The sequence below is a fragment of the Odontomachus brunneus genome, unplaced genomic scaffold (assembly GCF_010583005.1).
Source record: "Odontomachus brunneus isolate Ranch 3 - 2012 unplaced genomic scaffold, Obru_v1 Obru_scaffold_027, whole genome shotgun sequence".
NCBI lineage: Eukaryota > Metazoa > Arthropoda > Insecta > Hymenoptera > Formicidae > Odontomachus > Odontomachus brunneus.
Genome location: NW_022639477.1, coordinates 1,343,917 through 1,362,651, shown reverse-complemented (window position 1 = coordinate 1,362,651; position 18,735 = coordinate 1,343,917). Strand labels below are relative to the sequence as shown.

Below are 18,735 nucleotides of genomic sequence, written 5' to 3'. Positions count from 1 at the left end.
TATATATATATATATATATATATATATATATATATATATATATATATATATATCGGTCAAGACACGACCGCTTCTTCTGGCAACACACTCACGGCTTTCTCGAAGACTCTCAAGAGCTCTTCCCGTTGTACAGGCGGTACTCTGCGACCTCTGGTTGTCTGTCTACCTTCTTCGCCCACCATGAAGCTGAAGAGTTCCGTGAAACTGAATAGAGAGCTTTGCGTCATAGGATTCAACGGTTCTAGCATGTTCTGTTGCATGTCGAGCGCGTAATTCCACAACTCGATGCAGCGACGGAATTTACCCGCGTCCGCGTAAACCGCCCCTCTGTACCGGATGTAATAACTAGTGTCGGGATGGGCCGGTCCCAATATACGTTCTCTGATCACTAGTGCCTGCATTCGCATCTCATCCGGATCCATAAGCAATTCGTCTAGTGCTTCGGGTTCGGATATCTCCCGGGCGAAGTCGTAAGCAGCTACGAGAGGCGAAAATTTAGGTTTCGATATCACCGGACCGTCTCCCCGATATCTGAGAAAATGAAAAACAAACCGGACGTTAAAATTCTTCCTCCAGCGAAGATCAAATTTACATATAATGTATATGAAGAATTTCACTGCAAATAAAAGATTTGTTCTTTTTAGCTAAACTGCTTAAACTAGTGCGCGCTAGTGCAAGTCAGAATGAAATAACATATATTTGTCTCGCTCTAACTTATTGCATCAGTATACGTCAGTACAGTAGTTCAGACAGTTCCGCTAAAAAGAACAAATCTGTAGTTAACTGCGGCCTCAGCTGTAACTTTTTGGTTTAAAAAGAAATAAGAAAAGTAGTAGAGCAATATTCATAAGAGAATAATCATTGATATTATACAGTGGCGCTTACTGCAAAAATGTTTTCTAGATTATAATTACTTCACTGTGTACACACAAATTATAGTCACAAACACTTTTCTCTCAATGTACGTAGGTTTTGTGGATGGTAGAATTTTGTTTTTTAGCGGAAAGTGTGCAACCCTCCTTGGACTGGATATTTCCTAACATGAAAAGGAAGCTGGGACACATACCGCTCGTTCATGGCTCGTTTCCAGAACTGCAGGGCGCCTATCATGTCCCGCTTTTTGTCCACATACGTGGCCCCGAGCAATTCCAGCGCGTCGATGCGTTCTTTCCTGCTGAACAGATGCGGCATGCCTATGAGGTACTCGACGATATGCGTGTGACCTGGAAGACGCGGAAGAAGTTTCGATCAGCGCTCGTTGTTCCCTCGGTCGTCTAAGCGTTGCAACAATGATCGCTTTCGGACGAGCGAGCAAACTGTCTTTAGGGGGAACCTTCGTGTGATGCGCACGGAACTTTCTGCTTTAACCTGTTACTGCTGCCGCGAGGAGTGGCGTCATCCCGTATGAGTCTACGTCCATCTGGGCGCCGTGCTCCACGAGCACCTTCAGTATCTCCAGAGATCCGCTCTCGGCGCAGTCGTGCAGCGCTGTGTTGCCCTTTACGGACTTACGGTTGGCGTCCGCCTTCAGCGCGAGTAGGAACTTTGCGATTTTGATGTGACCCCGGTAGCACGCGATCATCAAACACGTGTGCCCGTGTCGGTTTGCCATCTCGATGTCTACAACGATCAGACAGATACACACACATATAACACACGTCTACATCTCAAGAACGTTTCGCGATATTAAAGTATTCCTCTGTCTTTCTCTCTCATTTTCTTGTTCTATAATGCTATGTATGAAAAAGAAAACTTCATAAAGAGAAGGTTAACTTTCGTAAAATTTACGAAACTTTTCTCGAAGCTACGGAAGATCCGTCTCGACTTACGCCAACACATATGAGATAGGTGTTTTCTCAGTTCGTGAACGGTAAACAACTTATGATAATTGAGATTTCACGTTTCCTACCTGCACCGTGTTGCACCAGAAACTTGACGATGTCGTAATGCCCGTCGAAGCAGGCAGCGCGGAGAGGCGTAGAGTTCGTCTTTGTGATCGAGTTCACCTTGGCGCCTCGTTTCACCAGCAGTTTCACCAGTGCCAAGTGGCCAGCGGCCGCCGCGCACCACAAGGGTGGCGCACCCTCGATCGTCTCGCCGTCGAAGACCACTGAAAACACACGAATAATCATCCTTTAGCGTCAAACCCAGCGACTTCGACTCGTGGAAGGGTTCGATCGAATCGCAAGAGCGGTCGAAGTAATCGCGAATAAAGTAAATCAATGATGTGACGCTGGATGAAATAAGATGTTCATCACGTCACTTGTCATTGATCTTCAAGTTTTATTAATATTATACATATTAGAGATTGAGATCGGTATCAAGAAAGAATATCGTTTTCATACCAATATTTTTAGATATTAGCATAACAACCGATTTGTGTAAATACTGGTATTATGAAAATTTTAGTATAATACTGGTATATATATTATATATTGTACGTCTAATACCGGTATCATACCGAAATTTTGCATAATACCGATATAATATCGGTACTACACATTTCGATATGATATTGATATAATATCGACACTAACATTATCATATTGGTAATCATATCATTAAATTAATCAAATTCATAATGTAATCTTGATATATACTTTATAAAGAAATATATAAAGGAAATATGATAATTTTCTTTGAAATATTATCATATTTCTGTTGTAATTTATGCTATAATGTTATAAATTATATATTATAAATTCATACGAATGCACAGATAAATTATTAATAAATTATAATATATACACAAGTATATCTGAAAAACGTTTAGAATATATCACTGTACAAATAAAAATGTTTTTTTGAACTTGATACATGTACCGAAATGTGTCTATCTGAATAATTTAAACACATATGTAGGAATGAATGCGTAGATAATGTGTAAGTGAAGACGAAACAAGACGTTACCTAGCAAAGCAAGATTCAGGGCGGAAAAAGTGTATAGATAATAGAGGTTATTAATACAGGCATCTTAAGAAACGGGTAATTAAGGTAATGTAGATAATATAAGAAAGTTCAAATGGAAGACAGAAATACACAAAGGATAGAGGAAAAAGAGGACACAAGAAATAAAGAGAAAAGATTTGATCATTGATAGGATAAGGAAGCGAAAAATAAATATATATGAAAGAAGGATAACACAAGGACTGATGGAACAGGTGCTGTACAAGTAAGAAGATTGAAGTGCAAAGAATATAGAGAAGGTTACATGGAAAACTTTTTCTTGGCTATATAAGCTGAAGGAAAATGTACTGATATTGAGCTACATCTTCAAGCTATATACCGCCAAAATTAAATTCCGTCAATCTGTGCAACGTCTCGCGACCAAAGGTTTCTTCCATCAGAAAAAATAAACATAAGCTTGTAAACATTAAATGAATTCAGGTTTTCAAGATTTACAATTCAAATTTTAGATCAAATAATATTTAACTTGTAATCTGAGACTAAAAATCAAGAGTTGGCGAAAACCTGTTATTATCGCGCGAATCGAATGTTTTGTTTCTTATGTCAATCGAATCGAGATTCGCTGGTCAAGCTGAACGTCAACTAAGCGGCTTAATTTGCGCAATAACATCAGTGCGTCCAGATTCTCATCTCGCGCCTGGATTTTCCGAATTACTCGTAAACACAAGTTTTCGTGAGCGCTCCGTTGCGGCGAGATGATGACCGGAAAAATCCGGATACACACCGGCGGTTCGTCGACCTGAACAAGGCCGTTAATGTGAGGAATTGCGCTCTCACCTGACCCAGGTTGCTCCACGTCCGCCCCACATTTTTCGATGAGGTACTCAGCGACGTCGTAGTGTCCGTTCCGACACGCCATGACTAACGGCGTTGCGCCATGAGTTTTGGCGCCGACCAGCTGTCCTACCTCATCCTTGGCTCGATGGTCCAGAAACACCTTTTCATGGAAAAAAAGAGAACAAGACATCTGTAATGCGTGCGTCACACATAGCTTTCATGATTTTTACGAGTTATCGCGCGATCATCATAAAATAATCGTAAACACCGAGAAGAGAGAGAGAAAAGAAAAAGAAGAAGAAGAAAAGAATAGCGGAGTGGGAATTAATTAAAATCGAGATTATTACGTAACGCTGACAAATTGGTCCCCGCGATCGCTACGAGTCTAATTAATTCGATCAGAGTACGAACGAGAGGTTCACAAGAGTTCCTTAATTATCGATTCAATGTCAGAGTATTTGGCAATAAAGCCAATTGATTCGCCCGTTCGACTTTTCGCGAGGCGTGTCACTGGTGGAGGCGACGACTGTGTCAATCCTGGAGGGAGGCCGGAACTCGGCGTGTCAACTTACGTTCGACAGTACGGAACCCGTGGTTGGGAGCGCTTAGTATGCTGAAACACGATGCGCAAACACAGCACACAGCAGAGAGCACAGCACGTACGCGTTGTTCTCTTGCGCCACCGGCGATACACACCGGCGGAGACTTCAAAGTCGACTGAGGTTTAGGCGAATTACTGGGCGCGTCGTCGCAGCGAAGAAGGTCCCGCGGGAGGTTCATCAAACGATAAATATTTAAATTTTAACCCGCTCCCCCCTCGTCCTATGCTCTCTCGAGACTTCCTTCTTCGCGTCAGTCACCTTCTCGTGTAATCCTCCTCGAGCACTCGTTGCACATCCGCGTGTGCTCTGCCGGCGAGTCTCACTCGTTTGACGTGAGACCATCGGTTTCGGTAATTAGCCGCGTTCGACCCATTTAAAGAGCCGTACTCCGCTCCGAAGCGGTCGAGAATTTCAAGAACAGGTCGCGACGAGTGTCCACACGTTGATCCGGAGACGATCTGTTCAAATGTACACCGCACGTTTCCAAACGCGACTGGAGTATAACTCCTTTAGAATAGACGAGCACGTGCGATCTTACACGAGGAGCGCACAGTTCGAATCAATCGAGTTAATTACTAGATTATGACAACGTAAATGATTTCATTGATAATCGAAATAACGTAGACAGTAACCGAGCAATGAATCACCATGGACGAGGTGGTGGCACGCGCGTTGAGGAACACTTGCAAATCGTTTGCAAATTGCGTTGACGTCACCAAATTAGTTGTTACGAATTAATTGTCGTGATTATTGAACAAATCTTTTTCCTTGTTTTATGTGATATCAGACTATCCAACGACAAAAGTCGCGAGTTTGTCGTCCTGAGACTCGGCACGATCCACGTTTCGCTAATATCGCGTATTCTTATCAGCGCACCCGGAACCAGTCCATGCGCGTACCCGCCTAGAAGAAGACTGAGTGCCGGCCAGCCGAATCTCTAAACCCCCGTCCACCGGAGAAACTGTCGTTCTCCAGCGTCCCGAACGTGTGCGGGTCCCGTTAAACGAATAATCGAAGACATTGGACCCATCGCGACGAGCACACCACCACGTTACGATGAGCTGTTAGTTGCACCGAAAGAAAGCACGGGGGGGAGAGAGAGAGAGAGAGAGAGAGAGAGAGAGAGCAAGCCGATACTTTTCTGTCTTACGTCCTTTCGTTTCCTCCTGCCCCTCCTGCCCCTCTTTCGTCAACACCTCCTCCTACTCTTGCCTCTCCTCCTTCCTCGCGTTTCTCCCTCTTTTCGTGTCTCACTTCCTTCTCTGAGTAAAGGACCTACTTTTCGGGAATACCCTTCCCACGTCTGTATTCAAAAGTCCACGTATCGTTCGAGAACTATCGATCGAAGATACGTATTTCTGCGATATAGAATCTCTTCCACAGGAAAATGGAAAGGGAGCCTTCCTTTTGCGTGATACGTAGCTCTTTATCTTTGCAATTTCCGCGTCAGCTGATTAATAGTATCTTTATTTTCGGGAACCGCGAGCTTAAATTTCTTTTCCCACACAGAGTCGTATATCTAATTGCTTTTAACATTCCGCATCTTTTCCATTTCGAGAAACGCAGAGAGTCGTTCTCCTTGCAAAAAAAAATTAATAAATCTCGGTTACTTTTGCACCGTTTCTTCTCTCTGTCTTTCTCTCTCCTCATCTTTTTTTTCACTAGTCGACAAAGCCAAATGCCGTTATTCGTCTGACCGATTTACTTTTTCGTGGGTCCCCCGTTCATTCGGCTGCCTGTGCCCCCCCCTTCTTCCTCCTACTCCTCTTTGTCATGTTCCCATTTGGTTCCTCGATAAAATCTAGGTAACGGGGACAGTCGATGCCGAAACGGGCTCGTAAAAGAGACGAGATAAAAGACGCGCCTTTATGCCGCTAGTACTAAAAAGAAAACGCGCGGTATTACGGACACATCTCGCGAGAGTAATTTTCTACTTTAACACGCGCGCAACAGCTGTCCCAGAGTAATAACGGACGGTCGTTAATAATGACGACGAAGATGTGCCCGATGCATGCATGCAGGCTGCGAGAGGCTGCTGTGGATTACGCAAAAGGAGAAGGAAATCGTATAAAGGGACTCCTCGAAACGCGTGGACTCGGAGATTCTCGAGAATCGATACCTTACGACGTTGAGTTTCCGCTAGTGTCAGCTACGACGATGCATTGCGACTGAACCGAAGGCGTATGTGTGTGTGTGTGTGTGTAAAATAATAAAGAAAAAACAATACCATACGTGAGATTTCAACACATACGTGAGCGCGCTTCTGTCTCGTCGCAGATATTCAGACCCAGTTAACAAATTAACTCCCATCGTCGCGGCACGAGAACGTTTTCGACGTTTTTCCCTCGTGGAAAAAGGATTACATTCAGCCTCTCTTCTCGAGTCTCTTCCACGGATTTGCCGATTGTTCTTGCACTTAACGTGCGCGGAATCTCGTGGCATTTCTCGGAACGTCGAAGCCCGCGTGCTCCAACTCTTCCCGAGTCTTCTCCGCGTATTAACCCACATAACGCTAAAGCAAACACGGCGGTATGTCGGAAAAGTCACGGGAGGAAAAACCGGCTGAGACTGCGCGAACAGGCGAGGAGTCGCCAGTGGCCGTCTGAATTGCCATCACCAATGCGCACCCCGGCTGCGTTTTACAGCCGCGAGTCGTAAATTCGCGGAGTCAATTAGCGCAACGGAATTGGTAACTGCGGTCGGGCGCCGCGGGCAGACATGCGTACGGTCTCACTTATTTTACGAGTGAATAATGCATACGCGGCGATGGTTGCCGCAATGTCCAGTCGGATGTACGCGTCCCACTTAAATTTTACGTTCGTCACTCGGAAAAGTCTGTTCGCTCGCGGGAACGCGGAAAGTGGCGCGCGCGCTCCCTAAAACGATCGCTCTCATCTCGAGACTTATCCGCACAGCGTCTGGGTAACAGTTTCGTTAAGTTATGACAACACATTAATGTATCATGGGGGAATCACCCGGTAATTTGTGCTGCGGTACAACGAGCGGCTCGCTTTTATGAGCCTAAGCGCGGTCATACCGCGTATCGCTCTCGAAGGAGGTTTAAGAGCGGCAGAAGGAGGAGGATATGCAGCCTATGTGCGGCGATTACACGAGACGTGCAGCATGAATGAACAAGGGAATCAATGACGCCTGTCAACATTCGCGTAAATCATTCGCTCGCACCGCGCGGCTGACTCGGCGGATCGCGCCCGTGGACTTTGAACTTTCGCAGACGACGCGCATGTCGCGACGGGTACGCACGGAAGAATACGCATTCCAATGAGTGTTATCCCTTGTCCACAACCTTGCTTTAATCTTTAAGTCGTAATAAATTGACCAACCACAATCGATTATTTTAAAAATAATGAACTGTGGTTGGTTGGTCAATTTCTTACAGCTTAAGAATTAAAGTAAAGTTGTGCAAGGGGATACTTGCCTTAAGTATGTTTGTGTATCCCCAAATCTGCCATAAGTTCATCATAAACGTCAAATTATATTTTGGCACCAGAATATATTCTGAATCTTAGTAAGTTTAGTAGTTCAACCGAGAGTATTAAATTGAAACAAATACGGTTTGCCTATTAGATAGAGTCGAATCAACTTTTTCCTCGATATAATATTCTTGTAAAGAGAATCAATTCTTTGGAGCACATTACAATGAGCTCCTTTAAAATACCTGACGAACAACTATTGCTCGTCAGGAACTTTAAAAAAGCTCATCAACGTGCTCGGCATTAGCTCATCATCAAAAAAGAGATTTCTTGCTTGTTCCCAATTTGCTGGGTCCCAATCGGGGATGCCAGAGCAATAAATTCCGATGATGAAGGACGCCCATCTAATACCCATGTCACCCCGTCGTGAGATACCGACCGATCGCGAAACTCCCCGAACTCGATATGACGAAGTGGAAAAGAGAATCGGGGTCGTGCGGGCTCACACTCGAATCCCCCGGTGAGACATGTAATTTACACGGAAACGCTATGAAAATCCTATCACGCTCGCGACCTCGACCGACTTGCGTCGCGTTGTTCGCGCAATTACGGCGTTACAATTGCGCGCGCGAGCGCGACTATTCCGGAGCGGCGACAGAAAGTTTCCGCGACAATTATGATTACGACACTCGCGCCCACTGGCGAGCGCACTGGAAAATTGCGCTCGTCCCCCCTGCCCCGCCCCGTAATTTGGCGAAACCGTCACACATCGGGGTGTATTGTCGCACGCCGTTATCGCCGCGTCACGATCGCGACCAGAAGACACGAGGGAATAAAGAGAGCACGTCGAAACAATTGCGACGAATTAGAAAGTGATCCGCGCGCCGAACGTTTATTACCGTTATCATTATTATTATTCGCTATTAACCGGCAAGCTAGTTCGCGGAAAATTGGGTGAACGCCGCTCTCTCCTTCTCTCTCTTTCCCGAGTGCGATTTAATGCCCCTTCCGTCTTTATTTATCACCGTTCACGGTTCGGCGAAAACGACCGTACGATAAATTGTTAATGTTCTTTATAATGCGATGCAATCGCGCTCCGCATTGCGTTGCATCCGAATCACCGGCTTTGCTAGAAAGTTGTCGTGACTCTCGATGCGAGTCTCTCTCTCTTTCTCTCTCGCGGCCGATCAGTCAACGTCGTGGAGTAATACCGGTAAGGTAAAAGTACCAATTCCCCGACACGCACCACCTAATCCTGGCCATTCTTGTTTTGGTCTTTAAATGCAAATATTTAAGCCCTCAACATAGAATATACATGTTTTATGTATGCATATTTTGTTTTTATTTCGCACTAACATCTGCGAATGGCTCGCTTTTTTCTCTCATTTCAGTTGTAACACCAGTAGAGTCTGTTTACATATATCTTGTTGAATATTCAAAAACTAAAACAAGAAGAATGTCCAGGAACAGGTACGCGTGTCCGGGTATTGGTATTTACCAATTACCTTACCCATATCTTATCTATTACCTTACCGAATGGCTTTCAGGAGCGTACGTCGACTAGGAGAACTCGATTAGCGGAAAGACAGAAGTAAAACGTGTGATCAGATTAATAGATCTGCGAGGCTCATTAGGCGTCGGAAGTCACGCTATATTTCCACAATTTCTCACGTTGGCAGAGCGATAACTCTTCGTATGTTTTAAATATTTCACTCGAAAGGACTTGGCGCGCGTCCGTGTGCAAAAATATCTCGCGGATCTGCGCTCGGCGAAATAAATTTCGCGGAAGGAATTAGTCGTCATTGTCGTGCGGGTGCGTGGCGTAATTAATTATGCCAGAGAGAGTCTTACGGTCTCGAGGATTAGGTGGCAACGATCTCCGCGGAACAAAACGCGCGTTTTTACCTGACTCATCGCGGCGACGACGACGGCGACGACGGCGACGACGACGACGTATAGCGCGCCGCAGCCATACGACGCTTTGTCACCTGACAGATCATTAACCTTCACGCGATTACCGGATCGTACGCTATCATCGTGACAAGTGAGAACATAATGAATGCACGAGAATTATAATCACGACGCGTCATTATCGGAGCTGCTCTTGTCTTGGCCGTGTTGGCACATCGAGGTAGCCCACGCGAACGAGAACTTTGCGAAATAACTTGCAATGAAGGCGAATTGAAGGGAACGCGGATCAAGGAAGGATACAAGTTCGCGGACTCATGACGCCTAAAGGTGATATCCTTTTCCAGGACCCACGAGGACACACGTCAGCATACGAATGAGATTTTGCAGCTAGAAACGAGTCTATTTCGAAGAGCCGGTTCTCAACGGCGCGCATGCGTAGGGAAGAATATATTTTTAAAACGGGTTTTTCATTTGGCTCCGTGTCGTTTTATCGTTCTCGAGTCAGTTGGTACAGAAAAAGAAAGAGAAAAAGAGAAAGAAAAAGGAAGAGAGATAGGTTAGACGTTTCATCGCGCGTTTCTCGTTAAGAAAGACGAGCCATTATTAATACTATTATTATTGGACCAAAATATACCCCGAGGAACGCATGGACGAGGAACGCTCGTTGGTACTCTCTTTTTTTCTGTCAACCTACGTCTCGCGATTCTCTTTACGATTCGAGAAGGCGAACTGCACTGCGTCATCATCTTCGTCGCCGTTCTCGTGACTGGCGCTGCCGGGATTCCCAGCTGTTGCCGGGAGAAGAGGTTGCCGTACCGACGTCTCGGCGCGACAAAGAAACCGCGGAATTGCTCGGAATAAAGGAATGATCGGCCGTGCACGCGTATGCAGTGAATTCTACACGCCTATAGAACGACCTTGACATTTCTCTCGCGAATCACGGACATGTGTCATGCCGAACTGTAAGATAATTTTAGCTGAATATTCGATCCGAATATTCGATTTCCGATGGGAAGCCGAAACAGTCGCCAAGAAACCGACGAGAAGGTATTCGGGGAGGAACGATTGCGTGAGCGGTCATTCTCCGCGGCAACCTGACTGAAAATTTATCCCATGGTCCTAATCAGTTATCCATTGTACCCCGATCAGTTATCTGGTTCGCATAAAACGATGATATCGAGTCTTGATAAGTCACATAATGTGGCGTGACATTCATTAAATTCTTTGGAATGGAATCTCAACGAGTGAAAAGTGGCGGTACTTAAGATACGTGAGAATACTGTCATTCGAAACCACAAGAGTGAATGTTTCATCCTTGGACCTTAAGTTTGAAATAGATTACTGACTCCATACGAGTCCATTAGAATGAATATGTTCCTGTGATAGTGAAATACATCAGAGAGATTCCACTTTTCAATGTTCAATTCGAGTAAAGATTTACTCGACGATTCAGAGTGAAGTATTAATTCTGTGTGAATAAGAAATCACTCGGATTCGAATGGTTCGACGCGCACTTCATTTTGAAAATGAAATTCCACTCTGAGAAATTCAGAAAGCAATCAGGATCTGATTAATAATAAGGACTGTTGATAATTAGGACCGGACAACATCGCCTTGTACAACTCACAAGGAAACAGACAACCCGAAAATACAGAAAATTCTAAAACATTGTGTGCAAGTAGAGTTCATCTGTAACAAACTATTTTTTGTTTCTGCTAAATTATGATTTTAAGAGGTAAAATTACCTCTCGAAAAAACATGACATTTTGATTTTTAAAGAATATTTTCTAAAATATAAGACATGAAAAAATAGTTTATGTAAAAATTGTAGAATATTTTATACTCTTTGCAACGGTGTACTCAGATTTTGTAAAAGTGAAAAATTTTTTAACTCCCTTCCTGCCACTCATTATCTTTATCAATTTTTAAGTTCTTGTTAGTACAAAAATAAAAAGCATCGTATACTAAATCCATCCATATGTAATACTAAAAAATTGTCGCGATTAAATTTTGAAGAAATCGAGATTATAACATAGAGTTATAGGTGACGCGCTATAGATAAGCATTTTTAGGTTAATCTAAATTCGATATCTTGTACATGTTCTCTTACATCTTAGATAATACGAACTTAATTCTAATGACGCCATATGCAATATATTACATGAGATATGAACGTGAACAAAGATTAATTTGCTTATATAACATTTAATAGTAACATTTGTGTATGCTTTACTTCTTCACTTTATATTTGAATCGCTCTCGAAACAAAATTTACCTGTGAAACTCTGCCGATTTATTCCATATATATTCATTTTTAAACCATGTATATTTAAATAAATTTTGAAACCTGGGTAGCGAGAAGTGTGTGTGTAATGATGATGCATTAATGACTGCAATTTCAACATATCATTTCTATAAAGATTACTTCAAGAGTAACACATAAGCAAGATCTAACACATAACAGTTTCTGAAAATCTTAATAAAATTTTTTCATAATCTGAAACCGTGCATGTGTATACGTCTAATGATATCTCTATATCTCTTTCCAAGGCGATACGAAAATCCAAAGTCGTCAGCATAAACTTTTGTGATTGTTGACACAAAAGGTCTAACATTGATAGATCTTGCTGTTTGCATCTTGGATAATGATAAGCCTGTCAAAATTGTCTAATAAAATAAACTTCAAGCAATGTACATATGTTGTTGTTATTATGATTCATATACTATTGATTATATGATATGATTATATGATATGATCATTGATAGTTATTGATAGTTTTAATTATTTTTATATTTGTATAGTTATTTTCATATAGTTGTAAGTACATACTGATTTGTTTAAATAATTGAAAGTCTAAAATTTATGTTAATAATAATTTAGAATGTCGCATTTTATGAAACCATTTTACTAATTAAAACTGCTAAGACGGAATTAAAAAATGCGTCAAGTCCTTTTTAATAGAACACGCATGAATTGATTATAATACATGAGAAGAGGTTATGGAATGGTAAATATTTTATCATTATAATTAGGGAAAAATTCTTTTTTGTTGTGGGGAGTCTGGATGCAATAAGATAAAAGGAACGGGGATATCCGTTTCCGAAATTACTTCTGAAATTACCCAATAAACAAAGTTATACTAATGTTATATAAATGCAAGTACCGAATGTTACAATATTGCATGAACAAAAAATAGTTTTATGTTACGGATGAATTATTCTACTTGCGCACAATCCCCAGTAGAAATCTATGTAGTTTTACTAGACATCTAATCAGTTACTGTCTAGTATTACTGTATTTCATAGTTGTATCAAAACTGCACAAAAACTGGAAAGGAACTGAACATAGTTTTATTAAGTTTTATATCACATATATATATATGCATGATAAAAATTATATTGTATAGAAACGATCTTAAAACTATGTAAAGAATAAGTAAACGCGTAGCAAAACATAGAACAAGGAAGAGGAAGTTAGAGGAAATCTGGAATTTAACAAAACAACACGTTATGGCAGAAGTGACAAGTAAGGTTAGAGTTGAAAGTGAGCAAACGACAAATGGGCTACATATTAATGATATAGAATTGCATTGCTACAAAAACACGTTAGATTATCTTAGAAAGCACCTTAGATTTCCTATACAATTGTAGACATAAAGGTTGTCCGACTTTTTGTTGACAATGTAACCTAAAAATTATCCAATGAGAGAATAGTGCTAAGAAGTGTCTAAGAAATACGTTTCTTATATTGGACTATTCGGTTATATTCTGAAATTTATTACAAAAAATCAGACATTCTTTATGTCTACGACTGTACTGACTTTTACTAAACATTAAAATTGTACAATAAGCAAGCATGCACACAATATCCATTATTACTAGCATAAAACTGTCCATTTTATGAGCAATAAACTTGCTTATTAATCAACTGAATAGTTTCCTTGTCCAATTATTGCTCAGTTCTCAGTCAATAAATGAGATATTACGCATTTTTTGTGCACAGTAACTGTAGACAAAGCGTTACATCTTAATTGGGATCCCAACAGTTTTATTCGTCAGTTACTGGGCAAACGTTAATATAACTATTCAGTAACTGCTTACAAACTGCGTGAAATTTCTACCAGGGATGTTTCGGAATTTTCTGAATATTTCAGGTTGCCTATGTTCCCTTGTCAAATAACTAATCTACCTGATCAAAACTATGGAATAAATCTTTAGTCGAAAAGCTTGAATGTCGGATTTTGAATGCTTTGTATACGAAGATATCAGAGTCAACATTTTGATCCTACTTTCAACTTCAATAATCCATTTAATAATTATTTAGATGCTCTTAAGTCTATATCAATTTCTTCCGATTCTATTTAGCCTACTAGCTTTGTTAAGAGATCTTCTGTAGAGTCTACAGTGGCATTTTGTGTTTTCTGCCATTTAGAGACGCTAAGTGGAATTTCAATTTTCATGTGTATTACACGTATACTGATCCTTCAGAATATGCAGAAGATTAGAAAGTTCAGGCATAAAGTAGTAAAGTTTGAATTGGAATAATGGACAAACTCTCTTTGGGTAATCCCATTAATTTTATACCCCGCGCCAAGTTCATTATTTCAGCGCTCGTTAAGTCGATGTAAATCGTGCATGAGAATCTTTCTGGATGCGCGACGTTTCAACATATCATTTCTAGAATGAAGATTACTTGCAAGATCTAACACATAACAGTTTCAGAAAATTTTAATAAAATTTTTTCATAATCTGAAAATCCGTGAATGTGTGTGTGTGTGTGTATGTGTATACGTCTAATTATATCTCTAATCCGCGAAACCGATTATACTCACATGTCTGCGCTATCTAATGTTGTTGTCACTTCATGATATATACTCGCGAGATCAGATCGCCAGAAACAACATGAATTTAAGCCCGACCACGCTTACGACGAGGATCACACGCGGCGCCTTCGCGAAGAAAGTGTTTTTCATCTCTGGTTGTGGTAATTAGTCTTGCAAACAACGGGTGTTCAACATATGGCGTCGTGTCGGGCGAAGTAACACGAAGATCATTTACTCAAATTACGCGAGAAGACTTCGCAAATTCTCTCTCTGTTCGACTTTCTCTCCTTCCACTTGGATAATTCTCGGCGTTCCGAGAGTGCATCGTGACTTACCCCGGTGAACGAATTGTGATTCGGCAAGCGTGCCATCGCAGCTGGATGCTCAGGTGTTCGTGGCGAACTTGGAGGTAACGACGGAGCCGACGCGAGACGCAAACGCGAGACGCAAACGCGAACGACACACGATGAAGAGCGTCCGTTACCGACTTAGAGCCGATGTCACCTCTCATTTAATTGCAACACACGAGAACCGCGCTCTGCCACCTATTGTAATATAACGGTACCGTCGGAAAGAATCGGAAATGCTTGTGCAAAGTGCTCTCGCGCAAGCGGATTAGAACATCGGAGCTTTGCGCGGGTAAATGCGTGCGACGCGACTTAACGACGCATGTCTAACGTTAGATCGCCGAACCCTTGCAGTCGAGAAAAAGGTCCGTGAAATAAAGAACAGGGAAATCGAATCTTTGATGACTTCCTTCGGGACGAGTCACTCGGTACGTAATTCACTCTCTGCGAAGTGCTCGCTCACGAAGAACCGACCAAGGACGTGGCTTCGTTTTAGAGAGGAAATCGCGAGTCAAATTAATAGCGCGACGACGAACGGTCAATCCGGACGTGTTTCGAGCCCGTTTCGAGTTATCACTGAGGTGGCTTCACCGAGGTGAGCACGGATCTAGCGAGTTTGAGGGGGAGAAGAGCAGAAGGAGGAGGAGGAGGAGGAGAGAAAGAAAGAGAGAGAAGCTCAACCACGAGGTACGTACTAGGAGGTGGATCGGCTGCCGAAGCCAGGGACGTATGGAGCTCGAGAAAGTCGTCGGCCTAGAAGGCCTCGATATTCACACGCGAATGTTTTTTCACGGTTAGTGAAGGTGCCGAGATTTCACGGAAAGGAAGTGACGCATCGTCGTAGGCAAAGCAACGATATCAGAGCTTGTATACGCATAAATTCTCGCAACGATTAGCACGACCTCCCCGTAGTGACGACGACGCCGTCATGTAAAATCATAAAATCCTATGATTGTTGTCATGATTTTATAACACAATTATGATGACACTTCATTATAATTTCATATAACGTATTTTACGACGGAGTGCAGAGCGTTAATTGATTGAAATTCCCTTCGACCGAAATAATCGTGTAATCACAAATGATTTAATCGATTGGTGAAATTAATTATTAATCAGTGTGTATAATTAATCGCGCGAAAGTTTGATTTCATTAATCGATGAGATTATTTGTAATTTTACGTATTACGATTGATCAATTCTGACTATTGACGCGAATTGACTTTAACCAGAGAACATTTCAATTGATTAATGCTCAATAATATATTTACAATATTTCATCTCACAGTAAACAATGATGATAGCAATAGCGAACAGTAGTGACTGTGACGTTCTTGCTGGAACTCCTTTCGCTATCGTCGCGATAATGGAGTCGTGTGCGGAAACGGTCACGACGATTCTTCGAATTGCTTAGAAATTGTAAGTTCGAGGGCCATCACTATCGGGTGAGCGGTCGACCAGCCGATCGCATAAGCGCTCATGCGGGCCGAACGCCTCCGTGCAGCTTTCTAATTGTTCTTCCTGATCGGCTCTTACCGGCGGCGCGGTGGTTACGTAACAGGACGTCGTACCGGAGAGAAGTCGGATAATGTTCTTCGGGGCCGGTTACGTGGCGTTGCGCGAGACGATTACGGTGAAAAACGGACGCGCGCGTCTCGGCTCATAATCTCGGGAAAATCACGGCCTTTTCAAGTATATATCACGTATATACCTCTCAAACGTGACAATCGCGTTTGAATAACGCGATGTTGTAAAACTCAACGTCAGTTTATCCTCCAGAGAAAGAGAGAGAGAGACAGAGGGGGAGGGAGGGAGGAAGGAAAGGAGGGAAGGAGAGAGAGAGAGAGAGAGAGAGAGAGAGAGAGAGAGAGAGAGAGACGTAGTTAGGGAAGTCTTACAAAAAAAAACAACTGTTAGTATAATTATCTGTTATTTGGAAAGCAGATGAAAAACTCAATTTGTAGGAACAGAGATTCCTGCAGGAGATTTCTATTGAGTCAATCGCTTTGAGTTATCTCAACCGAGTTTTAATGCAACTGAATGTTTTCTCAGTCGCGGCAATCGAGATATTATTTCTTGTTGACGAGTTTTTCGTCCGGCCGCCATTCAGTTACTCTAACTGAAATGTTTTTCCTGTGTATAATAAGGTATACAGGATACAGATATTCTATGTAAGAAAGACAATCTTCCCTCTTTGCCTCGTTTTTAAAGAAACCATTTGAGCTCGAGAAATTCGCGGGAATATTGAATTTTCTTGTGAAACGAGCCGTTCCAACAACTGAGAAGCGAGAGAACTCGCTCGCTCAACGCCGAGAGATTTATAAGTTCAATCATCTAAGCGTGTCTCTTCAATGCCATTGACGTCGGCGTCGGCGTTGCGTAGCGTGCAAGAAACCCGACTAATGTTGAATAATATCGCAGTGATTAAATGGTATACTCTTTCGTTGCATAATACGTCTCAAGGAGCGGTGCAACAGGTTATGCTTAGCACGCGCGCGTGTAGCGTAAACATTAAAGTCCGTGCATTGCACGTGGCTCAAGAGAGAGAGAGGGAGAGAGAGAGAGAGAAGCATAGTAATCATCGCACAGAACGTCACCGCGATGTCATTAGCATCGCTTTGACAGACAACGTTGGTAACGTTAAACCTCCTCCTCGTGCGTCCAACATTTGTTATTTAATTAAACATTGAAGTGTTGAGTGTGCGAGAGGAGACATGATGTCGGCCTGACACGGTGCTCGCGACTCACCAAGGAAATTACGTAAAGCGCGTCGAGTTGCGCCATCGTGGGAAAATAAGTCAAACTGAAAATCAGCTTGTAAACAAATTAGCCGAGACTCGCGAGTGAAGCAGCGTGAATTGAACAGTGAACCGACTTGCCTTGAGTCGAACGAGTCGCGTTGCGATGCGAGTCAAAGGCGAAAATGATCAGAAATTATTGTGAAGGCAGCAGAAGGGAAATTCGCGAAATTAATTGCCACGGCCTCGCAAAATCGTCATGTCCGCTGCGACGCACGCTTGACGAAAGGTCGTGCGTATACGCAGCCGACAGAGATGGCGGTGAGATGTAGCGAAGGTGAGAAGAAACGACCCGGGTCGCCCGAGGTGCGCGACGGAACGTGACGTGAAACTGACGGCGCGGGAACGTACGTAAGGCCAAGTTATGCGAAGATACACGAACGACGCGTTTACTTTCTAACCGGCATCGTTACGTGGACCTTCAACGAAAGTATTACGACCGTCGTTGTAAGCGGTGACATTATCATCGCGGCGGCGACGACGAGACCGATTAAGTAAGAGGGGCCCGACATGCGCGCGTACGCGTCCACCTGCACCGCTGCTTTAACCCCTTCGCTATTAATTTTGTTTCTCAAAAAGGCACAATTTTTCTTCTTTCATCTCAAATACGTTAATATATAAGTTTTAACAAAAGAATTAGCAGCTTTATGTTTGACCTCAAATAAGGGATAGGACCGGGACTTTGATGTCCCACTGGGATGTTTATGAGAGAGCATATTTTGTCCCAACGCGGTAATAAGTTGAATAATAGTTGATATGTGCTCTGAGAGTGCCAAAAGAGCTGTTTATTCAATTGAATAAGGTTATTATTAATGATAAGGAAAGCCATATGTCCCGTTGATAGCGAAAGGATTAATTTAACACACTCTCTTAAAGTGAATCAGTGAATAGTCACTGATATCAGTTATGAGTATAGCACTGAGCACTTTCAGTGCTATACTTATAACTGCAATCAGTGTATATTCGCTGTTTTCAGTGATATTTGACTGATTCATTTTAAGAGAGCATACATGTGTGTGTGTGTGTGTGTGTGTGTGTGTGTGTGTGTGTGTGTGTGTGTGTGTGTGTGTGTGTGTGTG

The 18,735-nt window shown here is 42.5% G+C and overlaps 1 protein-coding gene across 4 annotated transcripts in view; it reads right to left on the bottom strand.

The window, feature by feature from the left end:
* The window catches only part of LOC116842817 (protein fem-1 homolog CG6966), a 55,202-nt gene that overhangs the window by 1,659 nt on the left and 34,808 nt on the right, over positions 1-18,735 (bottom strand). For 2 of the 4 annotated variants that reach the window (XM_032812537.1, XM_032812539.1), the window contains exons 2-6: positions 3,745-3,904; positions 1,910-2,110; positions 1,369-1,620; positions 1,067-1,223; positions 93-531 (exon numbers count right to left, since the gene is read on the bottom strand). In XM_032812537.1, coding sequence (XP_032668428.1) covers positions 93-531; positions 1,067-1,223; positions 1,369-1,620; positions 1,910-2,110; positions 3,745-3,904 — 1,209 coding nt within the window. Of the gene's footprint in view, positions 1-92; positions 532-1,066; positions 1,224-1,368; positions 1,621-1,909; positions 2,111-3,744; positions 3,905-4,316; positions 5,377-14,846; positions 16,651-18,735 lie in introns of those variants that run through there. The other 2 variants (XM_032812538.1, XM_032812540.1) reach the window with 2 other exon arrangements.